We start from the raw sequence: 26,048 nt of genomic DNA, 5'->3' as shown, positions 1-26,048 counted from the left end.
GCTGCTTGAAGTTTTCTTCTAGGGCATCTCACTTCTTTCTTGAATAATCTTATTCCTATTCTAGTTGTAAAGAAATTTTTGCTAACAGTGTAAGACTTTTGTAGTCATTAGGGGAGTTTGAAGATTTAATCCTGATATCTTCTGACTTTCTTTAGCTTCATGGATTTTTTTTTGGTGTCTGGGACCATGACAGCACTGCAATAATTATCATAGCTAAAATACTCTGAAGGTAAAGAAATATTTGGGGTATAGATTATGAAAAGACCTGCTTACAAGTCAAACTATAGCACTGGTGGCTTAAATAAATTCTTGTGATTCTTTGTAATATTCATAGCTTATTCTGTGCCACTATCTTCTTATGACACCTAGAAAATTGAATTAGATTCAATAACAGAACATTAATAACTTTATCAACAGCACCAATTTCTAAGAAAGATGGTTCTAAATGCCTCTTTTAGTAAAATAATGTGCACCCAGGTTTCATCCTGCATATCATGAGCCACATCAAAGTCACTTCAGGTCAGTAATAAAATTCTATGTGGCTTTTATGTTTCTGACAGGAACTTGAAGAGGGAGTCAGCAACCATCAGACCAGTGTTTCAGCATTGAACAGAACTGGGGAAGGGATCATACAGAAACTGTCTGCTACAGATGGGAGCTTCCTGCAGGAGAAACTGGCAGGACTGAATAGACGCTGGAAAGCAATCACAACAGAGGTCATGGATAGACAACGAAGGTAATAAGTTAATCAAAAATTTGGATGTCTGACCAGATGCAATAAGGAGAATTTCATTTAGTACATTCTGGGAGAGCGTGCCTTCTATTGCATGCTGTCATTGATCTGAATTGTACTAATGTTCAGAGCTCTGTTTTGAACTGTCTTCTAGAACAAATTTCTCATAAATCCTGCAATTGACTGCTTAGTAAATCTTTGTCATTCTGTGAGTTGTTCTAACCACAAAACTACTTTTCTTATGGTTTTCCTCTGTTTTAAAAAGGCAGACATTTTAGGAAGAATTGCTCAGCTGCTTTCTCTGTCTGAAGCTGATCTGTAGGTCCCTTACATTAAGCTTTGTTTTATCATTGACAGAGATATACTAATTGAAACAACTTGCATTATTCTTGAATTTCCACGATACTGTAAAGTAAGATGTTTATGTAATTACATGTTTTTAACATCTCCTGATACATATAGAAATAAAATAGGATCTTGCTTAATTATTTAGTTTGAGAAATTTTGTTAAAGTTTTATGAAATTTAGTGGAAGTATTATATATGTCCTTGAAACCTCAATGATTAGGCCTGAAGGTGTTGTCATTACTATCACTTACATTTAATGTTTTCTATAGTCTTTTAAAAGTCTGTTTTATGACTTTGGAATGAAAATTTTTCAGTTTTTAAGACAGTAGTATTTATTTGCAAATATCCTTTAAAATGCTTCAAGCACTGAAAAAAAAGTTGACTGTGGCATCAGAGGTAGTATAGGACTGATGTGCTGGATTTCTTGTTTCACTTTTTAAGGCTAAAAGGAGAGAATCAGCAGCTGATAGAGTACAGAAAGAAGCTTGATGAGCTACGTTGTTGGTTGGAAAATGTAGAAAATGCTCTGGACACAAGATTTACATTCAACCATGAAGAAAACTTGCAAGAATTACAGGCAAGACTGATTAGTGTGTGTATATATGTATACATCTGTCTTGTGTAAAGCATCAGGATATGGCTGTTGAGGGGAGTTTTCACATTGTAAATAACCAAAGAAATACTATAGTTGTGTGAAACAATTTTGTGAGACTACTGACACAGGCAAGATGCTACTCAAAATGAAGTTGGGTTGAGTTTGTAACAGGTAAGTATCCAGAAGATGGTGTCTGTGTATGAGACAGTGAGAGATAGATATACTACTGATAAAATTTAATTAATAGAATTTCACTGGAGATTATGTATGTGTCAACTTTATAATTGCTAAAACCTACAGAAAAAAGCTGATAAACTTAAATGGTAAGTAGCACAATTTTCCCATTTACTGGGCAGCTGTAATAATCTCTTTTGTTTAATAATCTTTTGTAATAATCTAATTTGGTTTTTAAACTTTAAAGGTGTTGGCCATTTTAAGTAAGTTGTGTGCACATGTATGTATTTTTCCTATTTATTTTGTATCTGGCTTTGACAACAAAATATCTTTGGTTTGTAGAATGTGTAAAAGAAAATGTATCTGAATCCTAAAAGAACAGTAGTAGAAAGAGTAGTCAGTCCAACTAACCTGCTTGCTCATTTTTAAAAAATTAGTAATTTTTAAAAAGGCAACAAAAAATCCCAACAAAACCCCAACCACCCTCTTTCAGACCAAACCTAAGTGGGAAGTCTTGGATAAGTGTTTATAAACAATGTAAAGTAGTTGTGTTTACCTAAACGAGTTGACTCATGTCAATTGAGGACTTCCTGCCTGTCATCAAAATGTAATTTTTCTTGTCATCTACCTTAATATAAATGCTAGAAGTGAAAGGCAATAAATGTTTCAATACTTTCTAGATCAAGCATAGAAACCAAAATAAAAGCTTTTCTCTTTATGTTCAGGAATATGCCTAATATTGGAATGAAAAGAAAATTTTCCTCCTTCTTTAATTAAGCATGTATGCATTTTATTTCAGTCTAAAACTCTTCTGTCCATTTTAGGTCTTAAGTGAAGAGATGGAAGTTCTGGGTGACAAACTGGAATGGCTGAACAGAACAGAACCTGAAGTGCTGTTGGATAAAAATACCGATCTTCAGGAAAAAAACAAACTTTCCGATATCCTGCAGTCCCTCAATGTGAGGTGGAATAAGGTATGAATTTCTTCAGCACTGGGTACCTGAGGCTGAAAATAGGGTGGTATACCTGGAATGGTTGTTTTCCTTTTCATGCATCTGGGACATGTGGCATGTACATAAAATGATATGGAAATACACACACGATCAGGAAATGTATCCCAAACCACTTAGACATTAAAATACGGATGGATTTTGTTCCATCAGATTGAGTTGATTTGGTTAGCTTAGAGTTTTTCGGCTTTTTTTGGCCTTTTTTTTTTTGTTGAAAAATAGATCAAAAGTATCTGTTAGATCAAAAATATTTTAATCAAACAGTAATGTATTAACTTGAAATTGAGAGTTAGAATAAATCTTTGCTGTGTAGGAAGACCGAATGCTTGTTAAAAGGAAAAGAAATGAAACTGTGGTAAAGCTTAGAAAATCTTACCAAGTGTGTCTGGGATTCTTCTTAAACATTACTGAAAGTTGGAAACTTGTGGTCAATCTCATTGGCAAGGCTGGTTGGAGTAAAGCAAGATTTTTTTCAAGCAAAACCTGGAGATCCAAATGAAAAAATTAAATTACTTTAGTTTATTTTATGGATGACAGAGGTAAGAATTTATTGAGGAAAGTGACTTTTGATAGTTCAGGGAAAGAAAAAGATGCTTTTTACCAACTCAGCTGCGGAAATAGAGATTACCCCACTGCTTTGAACATGACATTTTCATCACTGCCTTTTAAAAACTTTTAAAAAGCCAATAGGAAAATATGGTTTCACTTCAGTGAAGTTGTAACACTTTTTCTTGATTCAAGTAGTCACTTCAGTGGAGTTGTAACCCTTTTTCTTGATTCAAGTAGTTCCCTATTCCTCTACTTTTGAGACTGACAACAAATCATGCTTTGCATCATCTTTTCTTCAAAGTATATTCGAGTTATAGTTTTGGTGCTTAGACAGTAAAAATGTAAAAGACCTGTCTACAACAATTTATTTATTTATTTTCAATATTTAGGTGTGACACTGGGATGTATTGAAAAAAACACTTTAGCACCTCTTGAAGTCTTTATTGTTTTTTATAGAATATCTTCCGAAAAATAGTTGAAGTATATCTGAGGCATGGTGTAGAATGTTTTGTCTTCCAAAAAGAGATTACTTTTCTGCCCTTAATATAAGTTGTGTTATTGTTTTTGTTTCTCTCTGCTGTAGGTGTTCAGAGAAGTGCCTGACAAAGTGAGAGAATTGGAGACGTTTGTTGGGCAGTCCCGTCTTGTTGCAAAGACAAAGCCTCCTGGTGAGTGATTGATCCTTCTGTTCTGCTTATTTGTCTAGAGTGTAATCCTGTTTGCAGTCAAAAGTAATTAAAAAGAAAACACTCCATGAACTTAGACAAATATAATTAAGAAATATTGAAGCATTGTGCTGAACTTGAGGCTGCTTTATCATTACTATGGGAGAGAGAGAATATTTGGATAGGGATGAAGTCACTCTACTGTTCAGGACTAGGGGAGTCTTTTGGAGTTCCTCTAAGAGTTTTGGAATGGAGAAATTTTTATGATTTCTTCACAATAATCCTCATCAGGACTAGGTACAGAATAAAAACCAAAATAGCTGTGTTTGTGATAGCCTGTTTGCTGTGGTTTGTGTTCTGTGGATTTGTGGTCATGCCTTAGACTAATTAAGATCCACTAGAAGCTTTCCATACAGGTAATTATTTGTAAAGTATCTCTTGCATGCAGATTTTTTGAAGCCCTTATAAATAAAGGCCATTCTGCTTTCAGCTCTGTTAGGGGGACAGATGGGTCTCTCTTATCTGCTAGACACTTGCCTTCCTGAATCTCTTAGGGAAAGCTGTCTAAATATATGCTCTTGTATCAGACACTAAGACTGTCATATTTTTTAGTTGTTGGAGGCAGTTCAGCAAATACAGACTGTAAACAAAATGCCCAGGTCTCCCTTTTGGAAATTTAGGTAAAGACAACAACCCTTGCCTGAAAGAATTTGGAACTCAAACTTCAGTGAATTAACTCTTAATTGATTTTTTTTTTAGTTCAGCTCATTCCTCACTTCTTTGTTGTGTCAGGTTAAAAAGAGAGAAAAGTGTGACTGAACTAGTGGGCATCTGTCCCTTCCTCAGTTGTGTAATTCCAAGTCCATGAAGCATCTGTTGCAGAAGCTTTATTTGTGCTTAAGTGAATTCTGAGCTGAGAGCAAAGACCTCTTTGCTGTATAGTAGAAAAGTGAGGAAGACAGTTTTAGACATATATCTTAAACAAAAGTGTTGTGTTTTATTCTTAGTAAGTGTCAATGTGTGTTTAGCTTTGTTCCATTAGGTCTAATGTAATTTTGTTTTTGCAAGTTTTCATCTTGCATATATTGAATTTAGGCTGAATCATTTGGGTGAGTCTTTTTGGCATGCAGTACAAAAAAGCTGCATTAAAGGTGCAAAAGGAATTTCTCATTATTTAACTTCTGGTTATTAAAATACAATTTTTGCTATGCTTTCTCTGTAGATGCTGATACATATTTATATGAGTTACCAAAAAACCCCTTAATTCTGAGAACTGCTTGTGTGGCCATGACGACTTTTTCTTTAACAGAACCCCCACACTCTGTTTCAGATATCCAAAAGGTGGTGCTAGCATCTTCTTCATTGGAAATTCCTGTTCAGACTCAGCAGGCTTTGGAACTTTCTGCACCTGCTGATCTGGACAAAACTAGAACTGAGCTGGCTGACTGGTTGGTATTGATTGACCAGATGCTCAAGTCAAACATAGTCACTGTGGGAAATACTGAAGAGATCAATCGGACTATCGCACGAATGAAAGTATGTGTTTTGTGAAGGCTAGTAGAAAATTCTCACATTTTAATAGTTCTTACAGTCACTGAAGAAACTGAAAGCAATAACGTGTTTAAGGGGGGAAAAACCCTGACTGCAACTAAATGCGTAACTTGAGAGTTACACTTGAAATGCTGTTATTGCACTCCTTTCTCCTTCAGAGCCATTTCCTGTTTATTCTTGTGTCCCTATGTGAGCTAAGTACTGTTATTTTTTTTGAAACAAAGAAAATGAAAAATACCTCCTGACATCTTTTGGGGTTTGTAATAGTTAACTTACACGGAAGACTTTAGAGCAGCTTCATGTTTGCTTAATGAGTGACCTTCGATTCCCTTTTTAGTGCTTTCTAATCAATTTTGTTTGCTGTAGTTACACTAAACTGATTTTCAGAGACATGCTAAGAGGATTAAAAGTTGTAACAGAAATGCTTGTGATGTAAATGTTTATTTCTGTTGGTAGCTCATGCTATGTTGATCTGTGACTAAGGGCAGCATTAGTGAGATGTGTGTGGCTGTAAAGTTAATTTTATTTTACTTAATATGAATTAACTAAGTATAGAGTAAAAGCTGTAGGCTAAACAAGTGCTAAACTGTTTCTGTGAGTATCTCACATAGTCTGGAAGAATAATGTGATGTAGCTTTGGAAACACTTTATTTGAAATGTATAATACTTGTAAATATGGGCTTCTGGTACATTGCCGTGGAGAGAACAATGGTTTGCAGAACAACATTATACAGTCTGATTGTTCCTTCCAGTTGTTCTTTACTTTCCCCTGTGCCCACTGATGCTTCTGATATATATAAATGATGCCAGCTTGGTTAGGAGAAAAATAAGTTATGGAAAAGTGAAAAATAGATATTAGAAAACATTGTGCAACAGCTGTGGTAACTATGCGGTTTGTACAGATTAACCTTCACCTCTGGGTTTTCAGTAACTGCAATTTACAGTATTTTAGCTTTTTAAAGCAGTTCTATAACACTGTGATAGTTCAAGGGTTACAGTAATAATGTGGCCAGCTGTATACTTGTGGAGACACATGCATTTTTTTACCTAAGTAATACAGATGAATAAAACTATTTTCTACTTTTGGGACTTAAAAATCATATCCTAATTCTCAACAGATAACCAAAGCAGATATGGACCACAGGCACCCTCAACTTGATTCTGTTTTCACACTGGCTCAGAATTTGAAAAACAAAACTTCGAGTTCAGACATTAGGACAGAGATAACAGAAAAAAGTAAGTTTCTCCATCCTGTGTTTGCAAATACATTGTTTCCATGGGAGTAAAAAAATCTTCACATCTTTTTCTAAAATTCTTTGTTGAGCATAGCTGAAGTTGCCTTCCTTGAAAAGGAAAACTTGGAAATTAAGTGGCTTTCACTTAAAAAACCTAATGAAAATTCCTGGAACAAGAATTGCCGCTTGATTTTTGACTGGCTGTTTTTCCATGTATGATGGTCAATAGTTTTACTGGGATTTCACAATATTTTGTGAAGAATTTGGGTTGCTTCACAGCCACAGACCCAGGCATGAGGATTTTATTTATTGAGAAAAGGAGCTAATCTTGTTTCTTTTTTGGAGCTCTTAGGCACTGGACAGTTAAAAACATGCATGTATTGACTTTAGGACAATGACTGAGTGTGTACTTTGAAAATGGTTGACTGAGAGTAGAGATTTTTAAGTTACTGACATATACTTGAAACTTTAATTTCTGATTTTAAAGGTCCCAACTCCCTTTGAAAATTTTTTTATTGGTACTTAAGAAAAGTACAATTGTCACAATTTGAAACTAATGGACAGTCTGTGTTTTGAAGTCTTAAGCTTCATCGGTTGCTAAGATTAGAAAATTCATGCAGCAGGGAATACCATATTTAGAAGTAAAAATGGAAACATATATTTTCTTATGTTCTCCTCTGTAATGTAGTTTTCCTTTACTCCATTCACATGAATTTATTTAGTGTCCATAAGACTTGGTGGAGATTATGTGGTCAGATAGAAAGCCCACAGATGGATGGTTTTTGTGGGGGCCTGATGAGATGGTGTCTGCTGTCTGAGTTTCACAGACTATGGGTTGGTAGTAAGGTTCAAAGAAGCAGCTTAGTTTTGCAGTCACTCAGAACTAGGAGAGGTGAGGTGGAAGCTTGGGGCCGGATAATAACCGTGTAGTCCATGGGAGTCAGTCAACAAGGGCATATGTGGTCAGTCACAACACATTCTGGATTCTTCAGAAAAGCTGAACAAGAAGTAAAGGAGTGTGTGTTGCAAGTTTGAGATCCCCTATAGTCATGTGCATCCAGGGTGGGGAAAAGTTGTATATGGTGCCATGGATTAAGCTTTCAGTCAATACTTTAGATGCATATGAAGATTTTCTGCCTGTCATGAAACATGAAATGATGAAGGTTTTGTTACCACTGACATTAAGAAAAGTTTGGTCTTTGAAGCGAAGTGAAGCTCCGGACGGCTTATGCACCCTGTTTAAACACTGAGTATGTATAGACACAGAATATATATGAGAATATACTTTATATTTTATGATTCTTCTGTGTATTGTCAAATGAAGCATAATTTGTCAAATAGGTAGGAACTGAGAAACAGAGAAAAGCTTCCTTCTCTGGAACTTCCTTCCCAATTACTTTATGGATGCTGGGAATTGAAAAAAGTCTCTTTTTAAAAATTCTTTCTTGTCCTTCTGCCTGTGATATGACACTGGTGCCCTGTGCTTGAAAGTTAATCTGCAAGCTGCCTGTGGGTTGAAATGGATGAATCTACATTACGCAAATTATTAGGTTTGTCCACCAGCATGGTAGAGTGATATTTACTCTGACAGGTGGGTTTTGCTACCATAGTCTTTGAGAGCTTTGTGGAACTAAACAGAATATTGTTGAATGTATTAAAGTTAAGAGATTTTCTCAAACAGATGAAGCACAATGGCTTTCTATAATTGCAAAAGGTTAAAAGAAAAGTAAACCACTTAAATTTTTTCAATTTAAGCATAACCTTTGGCGTTTTTGCTTCATGAAAAACTTAAGTGACTTGAGCATCAAGTGTGTTAATTTTCTAATAAATTTGTGTACATACTGTTGAAATAAATATATTGGATGCCTTGCATATTGTGCGCCTCTTTCTGATCAGAGTAGTGAGATGCTCAAGAAATCCAGGTTAGTCTTTTTTGGTTTTGCTTTTTTCCTTTAGCTTTTTTACAGCATTCTTTTTTTATCACATTCTTTAGTGGTCTGGAATGCTCAGTTTGCTGTGTACAAGCTGTTTGAACAGTATTTATTTGTACTGGTTTAAGTTGCAGATGCACAAAGATGAGTTGCTGGTCCTATCACCCTAAAATTGTGCTCCTTGGAGCCCTGCTGCTTGCATATCTCTGCAGTGGAGTTTCCTACGTGTGTGTGCATTAAAAGTTAATAATGACTTTGAAATATTCCAGAAATAGTTGTTACTTGTATGCTGACCTGCTTAAACAAGAGGAAGCCAAACACTTGATTTTTTTCATTTGCTTCTGTGAATACGTCAACTGCACAGGAACTAAAATACTGAATATAGAGACAATTGTATTTGAGAATGTGTTACATTATTGCCTTTTGCTCTGAAAACAAAGAGGTAGTTATGGCTACTTTTTCATTTTTCCTGGTATTTTTCATGTTCTGTGTTTTCTTCCACAGTGGAGAAGCTGAAGAACCAGTGGGACCACACCCAGCACAGCGTGGAGGTGCGGCAGCAGCAGCTCAAGTACATGCTGGCAGACAGCCTGCAGTGGCACGAGCAGAGGCAGGAGATGGAGCATCTCATGGAGCAGTGCGAGATCCGTCTGCGAATGCTCCTGCAGACCCCAAAAGAGATGCTTGGCAAGCAGATTGCAGAGAGCAAAGTAAGACCACTTATGCTTCCTTTTTTTCATACCAGATTCCTAAGTCTGTGTAGTGCTACTGGATTCAAATGATGAGTGAATGCGCAATTTAGTCGTTGTATTTTCTGTCTCTTTTTGGACATTGTTTTCTTAATTGTCTATGGTTTTCAATATATTGGACATCCCAAGAATCCCATTTCAGGAGGTAAGCAGGTGGCATATGTGCATGTGTGTCTTTGAAAGCTCAGCTGAAATGAGTATAATGTAGCATCAAAGAAATGATATTAAGCAAAGTGCTTGAACCCCAGACCAATTATAATGTAATGATACTACCACAGAATTGACTTCCTAGAAATATTTAACAGTAGCTTAGTAAGTCAAGGAATGGACTAAGGTATTTAATATTGTCCTGAATGTCACTACTTCTGGTGAGTGCCAAGCATATAATTTTTTTTTTTCTTTCGAATTCCATGCAATCTTTGATGCTTTTTATATCATGTCAAGTGTGTTGTGATAAATGTGTAAGTCTAGTGTCCTTTGTCCTGGTGGCTGTCAGAAAAAGACCAGGCTGTAGGTGGCACAGCATGAGAACTACAGACACAGAGCAGTGAGGAGAGACTCTTACCAGTGCAATATTTAGAATGGGGATATAATAGAGTTTAAAAAAAAAAAAACATATATTCATGGAGGGGCATTGTAGGGGTGCAACTGGGTATGGAAAGAAGCAGGGAGTATAATTGTGAGAGTTGCTTATCAATCCATAGATATTTAAGTACACAGTAAAGTTCTGTGCTTTGCACAACTATCTGACTAGTGTCTATGTCTGCATGAGCAGGGAAATAGAAATGGACTATTAGGTTTACTTTGTTTTCTTAAGTGAAAGCGGGCCCATGCCCAAACAGCAAGTTTGAGGCCATAACATATATATACGTATGTATGTGTGCAAATATTATTTTTCATTTAGAAATAATCTTGAGTTCAGATTCTCTAAACTCAAGGCACTTTGTAAATATCTTGCCACAATAAACAAATGTTTCTAAGGTATTTTCTCAATTTTAAACAAACAAAAAACCAAAACCAAAACAAAAAATCCCCAAAGAATGAAATCAAATTCTCATACTGCACCTTTCATTTATGCTGCTTAAATTGCTGTTATAATAATTCCAACTTATTCATGCTACTCAAAATAGAGAAGTGTTTTTATTTCTGTTGCCAGTAGACTATAAAACAGGATTTCTCTAACCTTTGGTGGTTCTGGCAAATACAGCTTTTTCTCACTTATTTATGTTTTGACTAGTTCATTATCAGGACACTTAATATCTACAGATTTTCTCTTTAAGGTTTTACTCCTAGATGAAAAATATGCACATTTAGCTTTTTAGAAAAGAGGAAAAAATGAGGGGTTTATAATATGTGATAAAAATGCATAATACGAGAAAGAGTCTGATTTTAATCTGTCTCATTTGGCATTGCTTTTTAGCTGTTAGTACAGGATTTGCATAGAGGCGACATCACAGTAGCAGCATTCAATGATCTTTCTAATAAGCTACTTCGAGAGTATCGTGATGATGACTCAAGGAAGGTGAAGGAAACCACTGACCAAATGAACACTTGCTGGGTTAATCTGAACCAAAGGTAAATACAAGGTTTTACTCTATCCAGCTGGTAGCAGCTGGTGTCTTATGCATTCTCTGTATACATGTGTATTGTAGTCTCTTCTCTGTGTGTTTTAGTGCAAAATTTAGGGCTTCTGGGGATAATTAGTCAATTGCAGTCAAGCTCTTTTGATGACTGAAAATTCCTACAGCTCACAATGGAAAGTTTCTGTGTGTCTCCTCATTTATGCAGTATATTTTTGAGCACAAAATGAAGGGACTTCTCATGTTTGGTTTCTGGTCTTCCTGTGGCTATTATGCTCTAAGTGTATTTGAAGGTTCTTCTATTTTTCTTTATTCCTGGTACAATTTATGTATTTGCAGTTTGTTATTGTCCTTCCTTTTCGTAAGGCTGTGAGTGTTCAGCTTCATCTTCCCATGCATTAATTCCTTATGGCCTTTCATCTAATGGAAACTTCCCCTGAATGGGGCTGTGCTTTGGGTTCTCAAGTGCAATTCTTCCAGTCCTCCCATCTAGAAAATACTCATGCTGTAGGAACTGAGGCTTAATTGAAACTTCTTTCTATTCATCCTCTATTTAAGATGTATCTGCAGATATATCTCAATGAAAATGTGGTATTTTACTATACAGAATCTTTTTCCTGCAGGGTAATCTAATTTCTGTGGAAATGCTTTTGAGTATTTGGTATTGATAGACAATTAACATTTAGAATAGTGTCTGACTCTGAAATCTAAAAGTCTATGTGCATTGTGGTTAGAGGGAGAGAAGACAAAATCGATCCTCTTTATGTGGGAGTGGGGAAGATGACAACTGAAGTCTATATATGTGCATATGGAAGAAGCAGCTGCTTTTGGAATGGAATGTCAGTTAAAGGAATGAAAAGCCTACTTAGTAAAGCTTAAGGAGATGTCATCTCTTGAGGAGTGAGAGGAGAACATGATAGAAATTGTGGAATTATAGAATGGTTTGAATTGGAAGGGACCTTTAAAGATCATCCAGTTCCAGCCCCCCTGCCATGAGCAGACCATAGTCCACTAGATCAGATTGCTCAAAGCTCCCTTCAGTCTGACCTTGGGCACTTCCAGGGATGGAGCATTCACAGCTTCTGATCCAGTGCTTCACCACCCTCACAGCGAAGAATTTTTTCCTAATCACTAATTTAAATATGCCCTCCTTCAGTTTAGAGCCATTATTCTTGTCCTGTCCTTAGATGCCTTGTAGAAGGTCTCTCTCCATGTTTCATATGGGTCCCCTGCAGGCTCTGCAAGGCTGCTGTAAGGTCACCTGGGAGCCTTTGCTTCTCCAGGCTGAACAACTCTGACTCTCAGCCTTTCCTCACAGGAGAGATAATCTAGCCCTCAGAATATTTAATGGCTCTCCTCTGGACATGCATCAAGAGGTCCACATCCTTATGTTGGGGCCCCAGAGCTGGATGTACCAGATCTCACCAGAGTGTAGTAGAGGTGCAGAATCCCCTCCCTTGCCCTGCTGCCCACACTGCTTTGGATGCAGCCCAGGACACGATTGGCTTTCTGGACTGCAAGCACACATTACTGGATCATGTCCAGCCTCTCACCCACCAGCACCCCCAAATCCTTCTCAGCAGGACTATTCTCAGTAAGCAGGTAATGAAGGAAGCAGAGTAGAATGTCATCTTATCCTTCCTTGGAGGAAAATAGCTCTTCTGTCATTTTATGCTTTGGATGTGGCAGCCTGTTTCTTAGTTAATTAGAGGATGAAGGGAAACAGCTACTTGTTGGATTAGCATTGACAGTAGACTAAAATTCTGCAGTACACTCATTCACATTCAGACTTTGCAGTATTATGGCTAGAACTGGCATAAAACTGCCCACTACTCAGAGAAGGTGACCAGAAAGAAGAGTTCCTGCCTGGGAGCCTCTAATTAGTTTTGAATCTGCTTAAAGTCTAAAATAATAAGCTACTGCATTTTGTTGTGTATAACTGAAGCTCCTTAATTGTCACTGGGGCTACTGTTTGAAGTCTGCAGCCTAAGGAAGGTGAAATATCTGCTTTGTTTATTAACTAGTGGCAGAATGTAAAGGACAACTCTGAGAGCCAGTGGGTAGCCAGTGTGGAGCTGCTCAGTGGAACCCCATCTGAGCAGCACGGTAGAATTAAAAGGGGACAATGTACACGAAAGCACCTTTTCAACAGGATGAAGGTTTTTTTATACCTGCTTTAAATGCACGAAATAGAAATACCGGTGATGAGGCTTTTTGTGACAGATATTGGGATGTGTAGGGCTTTTACATAGTGGACATGTTGCCCTATGGCTTCTATAAGAATAAATCTCATAATGCTTTAAAATACCACTTTGCTGCCCTACTTGGAGGTGGTGGAAAGGGTCCTTAGTAACATCACCCGGAAGGACTGTGGTCCTGGTCACCATAAGAGCGCTACCAGGAAGACTGTAGCCATGGCATGTGAAGTGCAGGTGCTTATTTTAAAACTGTTGGCATTAAGAGATTGAAGTTCCCCAGCTTGACATTGTGTAAATTGGATACTTTGCCCAGTGGCTATTTATGGTCTATTTTTATACCTTAGGGTGAAACTATAGTCATTCTATGTCTTTGTGCTGCCTTGGTAATGGATTATAGTTGCTTTCTGTACTGTCTCAGATGTTAGTTTCTGAATTTCTTTTGATCACATGTATTTATGCATTGCAGATTGTTAGTATAAATCTGAAAAAAATAATTGGATGGAACAGAAAGCTGAAACAGAGCCATGAAAACTTAAATAATATAATAGCATTTTTTTTTCTTGGGTGTATGTTTGCCAATAGAATCTGTGTAGACTTTCTCCACTATCACTGTATTAAGTTAGTTGCATTTGAAAATAATTCTCCAGTTTGTCCTCACATTTAGTTCTTGCAGCCTGGAAGGTGTTCAGATCCTGTGTCATTTGAGGCTGCTCTAATTATGTCTGAATTATTTGAAAATCCGAGTTATGTTTTTATGGGGTAGTTTTTAATCTGCAGTACAGAATTCTCCATTTTCTATTTTATGTTTGAGGCCTTTACCTAGTAGGGGAGGAAAATATTTCCATCTGCTCTCTAAAAGCATTGCTCACTAGTGCTATACATGTCCTCTTTAAAAACACCCATGTAATCTTAGGACGTTAGTTGTAAATTTGTATGTATTTATTGACAGGATTATTTTGCATCTTTAATTCAAATATATGGCAGCGCTGGATCAGTAGTAAGATTTCATTCCTTTCTTGAAGTTCAACCAAGCCGAAAGCTTGAGAAATTAAAACTTTAGGATGAAGAAATATTCTTCAATGAATGTTGTTAACTTCAAAGTTCAGGTTGTCTCAATTCCTATCTAATACATCAGTACTTAGACTTAGAGATCTGGGTCACTTAGTGTTTCATCCTTTGGGGCTGTTCTTTTTCTTTGAAGGTCACCTTTATTACCAGTCTGTTCTTCCTGCTGTCACTCCTGTTCTTCCACCTTTGGCCTTAATCCCCTGCTAGGGAAGAAAATCCCTGCAGAGGGAGAGAGTTTTGAAGTTGGAGCTCATAACTGCTTTTACTTTACGTTTTTCTCACAGTTCCTTGGTGTGCTCTAATTTTTTAGCTGGTGCTTGTTATCTTTTCTGAATGATATCTATCAAACTACTTGTTATCCCTAGCATGCTACTTATTTTTTCTCAAGACTGGGTGAAGCATTCCAGCTGCAAGTGAGAAGCAAGAATAAAAGCTGCTTGCTCCCCTAGTCATTTGCTAGTAGCCAAAACTTGGGCAAGCACAAAGTCAGGAATGATTCTTAGACTCTTATTTTGGAAAAAGCAATTATTAACAAGTGATGCAAGACCTAAGCTCCTGAAGTAGAGGTTGCAACACTATCTTTGTCCAAATTGTCTCTAAAAAATTCAGATGGTTATGCTAAAACTTAGGAATGTGAGCCTGGCAGAATTCGTGTTGCATGAGATTTCCTCACAGTCCTTGAAAGAAAACAGCTTTTGCTTGTATCTGTCTCCTGGTGATGTGCTAGTAAACCAGGGTACTTTGAAATGTCTTCCTGAATGGTACTGAACACCCACTGCTTCTTTTCTAAAAGGAATATTTTAACTAGTTCTGAAATTCACAATCCCAAACATAATTATTCCTTCATACTCCTGAGCAGTACTTTTGCCACAGCATGATAAGAAGGAAAGAAAGCTGAAGTAGATGAGAGGATGCAGGAGACACAAGTTTGTGCCTGTCTGGAGAAACGTGGAAATACCAAATACTGAGTTTTTTGGCCTTGTCTGTCTTGAAATTAAATATCACTTTACACCTAAAATCTTACCATATAGCTAGTGCTTGATGTGAAAATAAAAATGGACTTTCTGCTTACTCAGCAGAAGCATTCTAGCTGTTAGTTCTGTTAGAGGTTTCTCTACAGTGTGCTGGTGTGGGACAGCTTGTTTCTTTTGTCCTGATTTTGAGAGAAGGAATGCTGCAGAATAACAGCCTCAAATGGATGAAATTTAGTTTGTCATGCTTTATTAATGTTGCTAATCAGAGCTTTTAAAATTGCAGGCTGTAACAGTTTCTCATCTGAGTTTAATTTCAGTCATTAGGAGACAGTACTATTATGCAGAACTACAAGGTGATTTTTTTTCCTAGGAAATCGTTTGAATTTGCTGATAGCTTAAAATGTTTAGATTATATTGTTATAACGTGAAATCTCCTTACAGACACAAACTTTAGAGTTTACATCAGTCATAAATCTTTTGGATGATTGAAAATTTGGACCATATTCTGCCAGTCTTTTTTTAGGTGTAAGTTGGTTGAGCATTGCTTGACTGTTATGATGGCAGTGTATTATCCTGTTTGCTTGAGTGATAGTGTCAAAAAGTCTTGTCTTCTACCAGAGAGAACCAGGTATCTGACTTTTTATCCCTTAGCACTTTAAGTCTTAAGAATTTATGACAGTGTTTCTACTCACTGTAAAAAAATGAACAAAAATACCCCAAGCACTCAGTGCTTCTACTCAATGTGGGTTTTGTTGATGGGGAAAAGCCCATTTTTCACACATGGAAATAACACTTCTACCATTTGGGGTAGCATAAGTTGATGACAGTAACATTCTAAAATGAAAATCTAACTTTTTAATTAATAACTGAGTTTTTTACTGGATAGATTTTTAAAAACATCTATAAAATGTGTAACCAGTTCAGGACATCTGTGGGTAGCTATAGGTACAATAAAAACAGTGAGATAAATAATGACAAAACAATCTGTACAGATGTATAATTTCTTACTAGAGATATCTTTCAGATTTCCCTTTAGTAGTTTCATTATGATGCATATAATGCTGTATGTTATTCTGACACTCATCTTGTTTTCAGAGCTGTCGACAGGCAGAATTTCTTGGAGACAGAGATGAAGACAGTACAGGCCTCACACAAGGATCTGGAGAGCTTCCTCAAATGGCTTCAAGAGGCAGAGACCACAGTTAATGTTCTGGCAGATGCATCCGAGCGTGAGAACACTGCTCAGGACAGTGTCTGCATTAGAGAACTCAGGAAGCAAATGCAGGTGAGAAACTAATATTGCCATTAGTCAGGTCTTCTCTCAATGCAAATGTTATAAAGAGAAACTATCTACTTATATGGGGAAAGCTGCAGTCTATTAAAAGGTGTTTCCTAAAACAATGTTTTAGAAATCAGGTGTACGAAGGCATCAGACTTGTCTTCCTAAGGTTTGAAGTACATATTTTTGTGTATGTCTTGGGCACTGAAGGCTCTTAAACATCCTTGGAGGGTGGCTGCATTCAGGAAGTGTACACTTCATTAAACCAAGTCATATTGTGTGATTGTCCAACCAAACAATTTAATCTACTTCCCTCCAAGTAAAGCCCTCCTGGGCTGTACTCTCTCCTGTTTCTGTCTGCCACCTTCCTTCTGCTTTTTCAGCCACCCAAAAAAGTTGTGCTTGGATTACTACTTCTCCCTCTCCCACTGCCCAGCAGCTCCCCAGCTGGCCTTCCTTCTTGTTCAGGTCCCAGACTGGAAACCTTAGAAATGACTGAGGGGTTTAACTGACACCACTTATTAAATCCTGCATTCTATGTTTGAATTAATGTCATCTGTGATCTAAGTGGGTTTGAGCAGTTTATAATGAAAAAAAATACGTTGCTTTTAGTAGTGCTCTTAATCGGAACATATCTCCGCTGAATTGAAATGAAACAAGACTGTTAAAAGTATCTGATAGCAAGTTATTCTAGTTAATCATATTGAAGAGCACAATTTTTTGTGGAAGCTTGTATCTGTTGGAAATGACGTCACTCACCCATGTTCAAATGATTCTAGTCGGTTAGGTAACTTATCTCTAGAGATATGGCTTTCTGTGAAATGCTGAGACTAGTCTGTAGTGGTGACTCCTAGAACTCAATGTTATGCTTTCTATTGGCACCACTCCCAAATACTGTAATGTAGTGGAGGTGGAAGAGCTATAACAGGGCACTAACAACAGAAGGCAGTGCTATGTGTAAATAGACTTATTTCTGCATTGTCTTGCATTCTGTGTAGTCAGTCACACCAAGATGTGGCTGTTATTTCATTGTTCATTGGCTCTATGTGGCTGTGAAGCACCGTGAGTGTGGAAGGTCGTTTGCCATTTTTTGTTGTGCTGCAATCTATTAAAATTGAGTTGTGTTGTGTGAGGGGAAAACTGTTGGGCAAGACTGCCTGCTGTGAGAGAAGGAGAAGGTCTATAACCAACTCCTGACTGTGCACATTGTCCTGTCTTGTAACAACTGAAAAGGCAGGTGGAGGTGCTGGGGCATGACCTCCTCTCATTCAGCATCCCAGTACCTGATATTGTCCATCTCTTTCTGAAACTGTATGTTTCTACACACTGTGCACATGAAGTATCATCACTTAACTCACCCATGACCTTACATAATATTGGAAGCCTTTTCTGGCTACCCTAGGAAGTGAAGTAGAACATGTCAAAGACTGTCATAGCATAATGACTTCCAGAATAAGCTTTGTCCCCTACCATCTTACAGTCTTACTTTAAATATAAATGAAGATGACACATAATGTCATTCATATCATGACACTGGCAAACACTCCAAAATCACTGTTTGTTTTCAAATTTGTTGCACTTCTGAAAACAAAATGAAGCTCTAACATCTTGCTGCACCCCAAGAGATCAAGCCCACTCCCTTGCAAGTTCTTAAACTTATTATCTGATTAAAAAAGATAATTTCCTGTTCTTTCCCCATTATGTGGTATAAAACAAGTGTTGTTCTCTTGGTGCATTGTTGAATATGTAAAGAAGTATTGGTTTGAAGGTTAGTGGTTAAATGGTTTTAAGAAAAATGCAGGGATTATAACCTCTGTTCTGTATGAAGGTGCCTCTTCCCTCAAGGCCTGTGCATTAACTAAAACTTTACTATGAGTTTAAGGTGTGATAGATTCTATGTGAGATGACCTGAACCTACACAAAATATGATGAATTTATTGTTGCTGCTGTTGTTACATGTCATGCATTTTGAAAATAGGATCATCTGTGAAACTGGCATCTGTGCATGCATGGGAGGACTATCCTCCATTACATTTTGGGCCTAACTTGTTTGGCTGCAGCTCAAGCTACTCTACAGTGGAATCAATGATCTGAGCACTGAAGCCTTGTTTTGCCTTTCATTCTGATACCTGAGGCCAGCAACAATACTGTGCAAGTAATGCAGACTTCAAGTGTGTTAGCAATGTCTTTTCAAAAAGGAGAAATCTACAATTATATCATCAGTCAGTTCAATTAATTCTCTCACTATCTAAATATTGTAGAAGGCTTTCCATTCAGGTTAGTGCCAAAACACTACAGTCTGTGTTGAAAAATGTTTAGCAGTGACTTGGAAAAGATTAAAACCTAATTTGAAAAAAGATGCAGAAAATAAGCTAGGAAATAGTAAGAAGTAGTGCAATGTATGTGAAGTCCTGTGCCTACAGATGTGAAGGTCTTCAAAATAATTCAAAGATTTTGTTGTGTTGTAAAAAAAAATCACCATAAGTAGTGGCCAGATATTTGTCTCACTGCTTGAGTCAAACTTGTACATTGGAAGATCTAGGATGATAAAAAGCAGAACTGAAGTAAGGAGGGTGTGGGCTGTGAGGTCCCTTACACAGTATAGGTTTGAGCTTTTGCACCTTCATTTCTGAATGCTTCCATGGTTTCAGAATTCTGCTGCTTCATAGGTTTCCTTAAAAGGCATTTGGTAAGAGCATGTCAGCTAATCATGGTAGGCTCAATCTGGAAGGTTAAAGAAGCAGACTTCTGGTGGGAATGGATGTAAGCCAGAAGCAATGGCATGCAGAGGAACAGTTCAAATAAATGGTGAAGATGAGAAAAGACAGCAGGTCTGGCAAGGTGAATACAGATGGCAAGATTTCTATATACAGGGTGGAATCTGTATATCTGTTTACTCAAAATGATGATGTTATTGTTGTGGACAGATCAAGAAGAAAGCAGAGTACAGGGAAATGGGGTTTATGTGAGGAGTGGTAGAACCACTGATTCAGTCCTAAAAATAAAGATGAAAAGGTTTTATTCACAGAATTGATGGATGGGAAGAGTTTTTAAATGTCCTGTATTAAGAACCTGAACCTTGCATTCATCTCATTTGTTGGAAACTGCCTTAGAAGAGGCAAAGCAGCGTATATGCACTGACATCTAAGCCATGCATTATTTTGGATCATTCCAACTTGTCAGGATAGCTGTTGCCTGCTTATTGTACTGATTGATGTGCTTGAAGCGTGTAGGTACCTTTCCGTGTGGAAATATGCACTTTAGATTATATGATCAGTGCTCTACCTACTGTGTTCAGGCCCCCTTGAACCTTTGCTACAGCAGCTCTCTGATACAGGCTTAAGTAGATTTGTCAAAGCACCTTTGGATGCAATGAGTAGCTGGCTCTGCCTGTGCTGCAGTTGTGCCACACTTAAGGGTATGTTGGCCGTATTGCATTGGGAATGCCTTGCTGGTAACAGCACACCTCCATGCTCTTGAACATCCTACTGTCGTCCCTACTGTCGTCCTTAGATGGCTTAAATAATTCTGCTTTGTCATGGGAAATACATCAAAATTATGTTAGCTCTTTGGATTCAAGGATGACTTAGAGAATGGGGTTGATGATGCAACTGTATGCTTTTTCTTTGTCAAAACCCTGGTTTTTTTTCTTGTCTAAAGTCATTCCAGAAAATATTTAATTGGAAATGGCTCGTGAAAAACATTGTTACTTTCTGGTGCAAGTGAGAATCCTTTGAGATCCCTTTGACTAAATTAGCTTTAAGAGAGTTTTTACAGAAAGAGGTTTACCCCCTGCAGTTTTCCCTTTTGTGTTGGGTAATCTAGTTTTGAGAAACGCCTATGTGATTTATTAGCCTTTAACGTATGGCTGATATAATTAGGGCAGGTATCCCTGTGCTCCTCTCTCAAGATTTATAACACAATCTGTTATTCACTCACTCTACAGCTCTGCCAGAGCTGCGTTCAGTCTGAGAATGAGAGCATCCTTTCCCAGAGTGAGGGAGCAAGTGCTCAGCCTGCCGATAGAAAGCAGCTACTAGGGAAGAACAACTGTTGTGATACACTGGAACCGTCTTCCTGAAGGAATTCTTTTTTTGCTCTTGCAGCTTTCAGGCTTAAATTAATAATCTTTTTCTGGCTATTTAGTGCACTCCTGAACGGTGGCAGACGATCGGCTGCTCAACTTCATTTGCCCTCTGCAAAAGCAGAGCTGAGCAATACTGATTAGAAGAATCTGTGAAGGCTGTTATTTTTTTGCATTTGTTTTGTGGGGTTATTTTGGGAGAAAAACTTATGCTATATCAATCTTCTTTGCCTTTGAAACGTATAAAGCCTGTAGCTTGCAAAAGCAGTCCTGGAAGAGAGCATGCTCAGAAAGCTGGCAAATCATTGTCCAGTGACCGGGAGGAAATGATAGTTGCTCTTCATTTATAATGCAAATTCTGAGGTATCTTCAGAAGTGTGGCAAACTTAAAATGATGGCTGTGGTGAGAACCTCTCTTCAGAAAGTTGTGGTGTTGTTGCATCGTTTGCAGAGGATGGCAGTTTCTTCTCCCCGTTACCAGAAGCTTTGTAAGGTAAGAAATGTAAGCCCTGAATGTCGAGTGTGTGTATTGCTAACTCTGTCTTTCTGAGATAAAAAGAAAAGAAAGTGAGCATGGGATGAGTGTCAAAATCTTCTAAGCTTTCTGGTGTTTTTAAGCCTGTAATACTCTCCATGTGTGTTTTGTTAAAGAATGCAATACAAAAAAATACCAAAACAACCCTGTCCTTGTCAGAGTGATAAATTTTGTTTAAAAAAGTGCTCTCTTGCCCACCATTTAGGTCTCTGGAGGGAAACTGTTATGTTCAGTGATTTCTTTTATTATTTTTTTTTCTTTTGTAAAATACTACCAGTTCTTTTCACAAGGAGTTAGTTGCTTCTTGATAAATATGACTCTTTAACTCCTATCTACCCATTATGTAGAATAAATGTATTTTTCTGTGCCCCATGTTATTTTTCTTTTGAGCTTTATGAAACTTTTAATTAGGAATGAGTTCAGCAGACTTAATACACAGCCATTAATTTCTGGCTTCACCAACCTAGCTCTTTCAGTTAAAAAAATAAGGAAAAGTTGGAGAAAAAGCATGTTGACATAGGCTACCACTTATTTCTATTTTTGATGGCACCTGTTTTGGTGGCCGTTTTTATTCCAGAGATGGTGTTTACATTTTGGGCTTTTTTCCACAGGCTCAGTAGTTCTGAACCTTAATACTATGGTGATGATCTAGGATACCTAGTAAAATTCACTTCTAAAAGTAGTTTGATCACTCACCAGATTAAAATAAGTAAATAAAATTAATAAACTTCTAACTGATCTGTAAAATCCATGAATTAATACTGCTGCAGTGTTGATGCCTGTGTGAGGTGGTCATACTGTGCTAATATTATTGAACTTTTAATACAAGGATTCTGTCTTGAAACTTTGCAAAGTTATAAAATTCGATAGGTCTTCAGCTGTATATATACTAACATAACATTACATAAACTCTATTTGGCTGCCTTTGAAATAGTTTTTCTCTTCTAGCTGCTTATGATACTTTAAAAGTGACTGTCTATGTTTTTTGATGAAAATATGTTTGTGTTTTGCATGCAAGGAGTTGGAGAACCAAAGTCTTGTTCTGGTGATAAAGCAAAGCCACCTTAACTCATCCTACCTGCTTTAATCTGTAATGTGCTTTCTGTTGTGGGGAAGTAAAAAATTGCAGCAAGTGAGAGAGATCCCATCCTTAGAGTAGGGTTTGAAAGTAAGGCAAAAGTATCATGCAGGATGTTGTTCATAACAGTGAAGCTTATGCATCAAGTTCTGGCGTATGGGAAAAAACATTTTTTTCCAATGGCTGTTTTGGCATGCTTCAGTTTACCAAAGCTGTACAATAGATGCATCTTGATTATGAAGAATGAGAGACAGTAATTTGTGTACATACAAGCAGTTTTAACAAGCATTCCTCAGTTGTTCTTGTCTAGCAGTTGTCACTAAACAGCCTGTTTGCATTTGTGAATAAAGCAGATTTTTTTTAGTAATGTAAAGATTGAGTTATAATTGCCTGTTTAGTCACATTTTTGTATTAACTTGTTTGCAAAATGTTTGTCAAGCCACTGTTTAGTGATTCTTACAGTAATAATTATTTGCTAATTAGCCTGAGAGCCCAGTAAATGGTTGCATACTTAATTTGTTGAATTTAGTTCTACCCAAGGGGTAGTGAAAAAGTCTTCTAAAAGGCTGTTATTAAAATACATTTTCTGATTGAGAACCCATGCAGTAATAGGTTTGGGAATTATACAGTGCTTAAAATTACACAGTGTATGTGTTTTTGCTTGTTAAAAAGTCATGTGGCTTAGTTTTTCAGATGTCTGTGCTTAGTTTAATGAAGGTAGAATTGTTGGTCTTCTTGTAGAATTAAATCAGACACTAATTGAGGAGGGGAAAAAAATAGTTTACAATTCCAGTCACTTCCAGCAGGTGTCAATGTAAGGCAATGATAGATGGAAGTCTGGTGATGGAAATGTTAATGCTTAGATGAGAAAATGTATGGAAATTACTAAAAGCAACCATGACAGCATGTCAGGAAGGATTTCTTGTAGTGCCCTGTATACTCCTGTCTTTAGAATGTCAGATGTTTGTACGTGTCTTGAGCATTCTGTGGATACACTGGTATAATTCAAATCTGTGGAAGAGAAGCTATTTACTATAGTGTATAAATTATTGCACTGTATCCAGGGTATATGCTTCATGAACTACTTCTAAATGTTTCATGTCAAGTGTCCTCTGAAGCATAACAGAGGACCAATAAAATATTTAAGACAAATTCTTGAAGTTTAGTGGTTTTTTTAAACTGCACTGTTTATGAAGGAAGAAGTAAGGCTTTATTATTTTTCTTCATACCAAGGTGAAATTTGCCAGATAGACCTTTTCACTTGTTGCTATTTGAGTCTTTTAACTTAAAATTAGTGGCACACCAGGGCAAAAGGTCTGCACTTGGCATTGTGTTGTCAGTATGTAATAAGTTTTGCTTTATTTTTGTTAGCAGCTTTGTTTCAAAACTCTAGTGTAAGACTTTGATGCTGATAATGAACAATCAGAAAACTGTTGTATAGACTGTCATCTGCTCTGTGTTCTTGATAATATGTTTGCTCCTTAAAGAAAAACTTTTACTAGTTGTATCCAACTAGCTCAGATTAGAATGAATTTATAACAGAAGAAGTCATTTTAAGGTACAAATTGATCTTTTCTGAGAGATCCAAACTACAACATTAGTTATAAAAATAAAGTTGAGAATTGGGAAACTTTAACTTCCCTGACAGAAGGTAAAGAATAGTGCATCTCTGGCAAACAGCTAAATGATTACCTTGAATATGTATCCTGCTTCTGGAATTTGACTGTGGTATTTTTGAAACACACTGCTAGCATTCAGGGGCTGGAGCATTCATTCACTGGAAAACAGGCTGAGGAACATACCTAGTTGCAGAGAGGGTTTCTCCTCCTATTTATCTCTCACTTTTTTGATAAATTCTTGAGAAGGACCTGCTTTAAAAATTAATAAATATTCAACTCCCTTTATATAAAATACTCATGTCTCAAACCTGATCCAACATGAGTCTTCATGTGGTAACTTAGGTGAATTCCTGACTTTCTCAGCTATGAAACACATCTGACACACATCTCCTGAGATTTTTTTAAAAATACGTAATTTAAAATGCAGTGCTCTCATTTTATACCAGGTTTTTAATGGCTAATTTATAAAATTGTAGGAAGTTAGAAGCACAGCAAATGCTAGGGTCAGCCAAAACCTTTTTTTGCTTGATACTGGGGATGCATTTCAAAAGACATTTGCATCACATTGAATTTTGAGAGCAGCAGCAAAGGCTCTGTTACTATGAAATTTTGAAAAAAAAAAAATAAAGGTCATGGGGCAGGCAAAAAAGAAAAAAGGCCTGGAAGGCTGTGTTGAGAAATGTGTAGGTTAATTCCAGTTCCAATTAATTCAACAAAGATATAAGCTTTTTAATGTTTGCATGACTTTGAGTTGATTTAGAAAATAAATCATTGGCACTTGACATGTTCAGGTATAAAATACAGTTAAGCAAGTGTGGATGAGGAGAAGCAGCAATGTAGTATGTTCATTGGACAGCAGAAGTGAGAACAAAAGTTAATTTTGGAAATGTGTTCTGAAGTAGGCTACTGTATTAAACAGGTTGTTGATTGGAAAATGAAACAGTGTCGTCAAAAGCATTGCTAAATTATGCAGACAGTTTCTTTTTTTAGATGAGAAAGTCCAGACTACTTGATATGGTTCTAGTTGTATAAAGGATATTCTAATTAGATTTAGATCTACAAAAAAGCCTTATTGAAGGGAGGAGGCCAGAATTAAAGGGAACCTTGGATAATAAAGAGTATTAACTAAAAAAATACAATGAAGCTAGAAGTGGACTGATAAAAATAAAATGGCTATTTTGAAAAAGATGTATTAAATAATATCTAATTATCAGCCTCTCAGGAGTTTTAGGAGGAAAATGAAGGTTGGAAATGGCTATCGAGTGAGTCAAAAGATATGAAAACTAGAAATATGGACAAGAAATTAAATTCCAGTCAGAAATATAATAACTATAATGGAATTCAGTTCTCCATTGGTATCAAATTGCACCTTTGTATATACTGTCATTGATGGACAAGCACAATTAGGGGCTTTGGTGTTGTAAACTGTTAGCATGTTATTTACTGATTGATTTCCTTTGGACTTTTGGAGGGATCTGGTTAAAAAAAATAAGTGGGATATTGGAGGGATATTTTCATGTTTTGATAGGTCAGAGAGACATGAGATCCTCAGAACTCCCATATGCATCCTAGGGTAGTATAAGTCGGTTCATAAAGAAAGATGTGGATTCTGGTTGTGATTGGAGTGGGAGTGTAGAAGAAGAGCAGAATTTCAAAGAGAAACTTGTAGGTAAAGTTACTGGGAAGACCTTTTAATAGTGAGACTTAGGAGGACTTAGTGTCTTTCCCCAAAGACTTTTGTCTCCTCAGTCCATAATAACATAAATAAACATTTCCCAATGCAATGGCTTACTTCAGTAAGGCAGTTCCAAGCACAAAAGACAAGATGGTGATTGTGAAGAGCCATTATGGATTTTGAGAAGGGTGCCCAAGCTGTTTTCTTTCTGAAAGTTGCTGCTGCATCTGGGTGTAGGGAAGCAGTACTGTTCCCTGGTCATGATTTTAGAAAGATTTTGGATGCAGTCTTCACAGCTGAATCAGAGATATGGGCAAGACAGATGAGCCAAAAGGTGGGAAGACAACTGTCTGGACCACTTGTGTTCCTTAAGGGATGGAACAGAGACTGGTACAGTTTAGCATTGGTATAAATCCAGA

The 26,048-nt window shown here is 37.0% G+C and overlaps 1 protein-coding gene across 4 annotated transcripts in view; it reads left to right on the top strand.

Annotated features, from left to right (window-relative positions):
* Positions 1 to 26,048, top strand: part of UTRN (utrophin) — a 350,247-nt gene that overhangs the window by 146,527 nt on the left and 177,672 nt on the right. For 3 of the 4 annotated variants that reach the window (XM_033054305.2, XM_033054306.2, XM_033054304.2), the window contains 9 exons: positions 561 to 736; positions 1,522 to 1,657; positions 2,674 to 2,823; positions 3,992 to 4,076; positions 5,404 to 5,609; positions 6,743 to 6,860; positions 9,295 to 9,500; positions 10,960 to 11,114; positions 16,455 to 16,644. In XM_033054305.2, the coding sequence (XP_032910196.1) occupies positions 561 to 736; positions 1,522 to 1,657; positions 2,674 to 2,823; positions 3,992 to 4,076; positions 5,404 to 5,609; positions 6,743 to 6,860; positions 9,295 to 9,500; positions 10,960 to 11,114; positions 16,455 to 16,644 (1,422 nt within the window). Of the gene's footprint in view, positions 1 to 560; positions 737 to 1,521; positions 1,658 to 2,673; positions 2,824 to 3,991; positions 4,077 to 5,403; positions 5,610 to 6,742; positions 6,861 to 9,294; positions 9,501 to 10,959; positions 11,115 to 16,454; positions 16,645 to 20,576; positions 21,216 to 26,048 lie in introns of those variants that run through there. The other variant, XM_033054307.2, reaches the window with a different exon arrangement.

This window comes from Catharus ustulatus, chromosome 3, assembly GCF_009819885.2.
Source record: "Catharus ustulatus isolate bCatUst1 chromosome 3, bCatUst1.pri.v2, whole genome shotgun sequence".
NCBI lineage: Eukaryota > Metazoa > Chordata > Aves > Passeriformes > Turdidae > Catharus > Catharus ustulatus.
The sequence above is the reverse complement of the archived record's forward strand: the minus strand, read 5'-3'. Positions and strand labels throughout refer to the sequence as shown.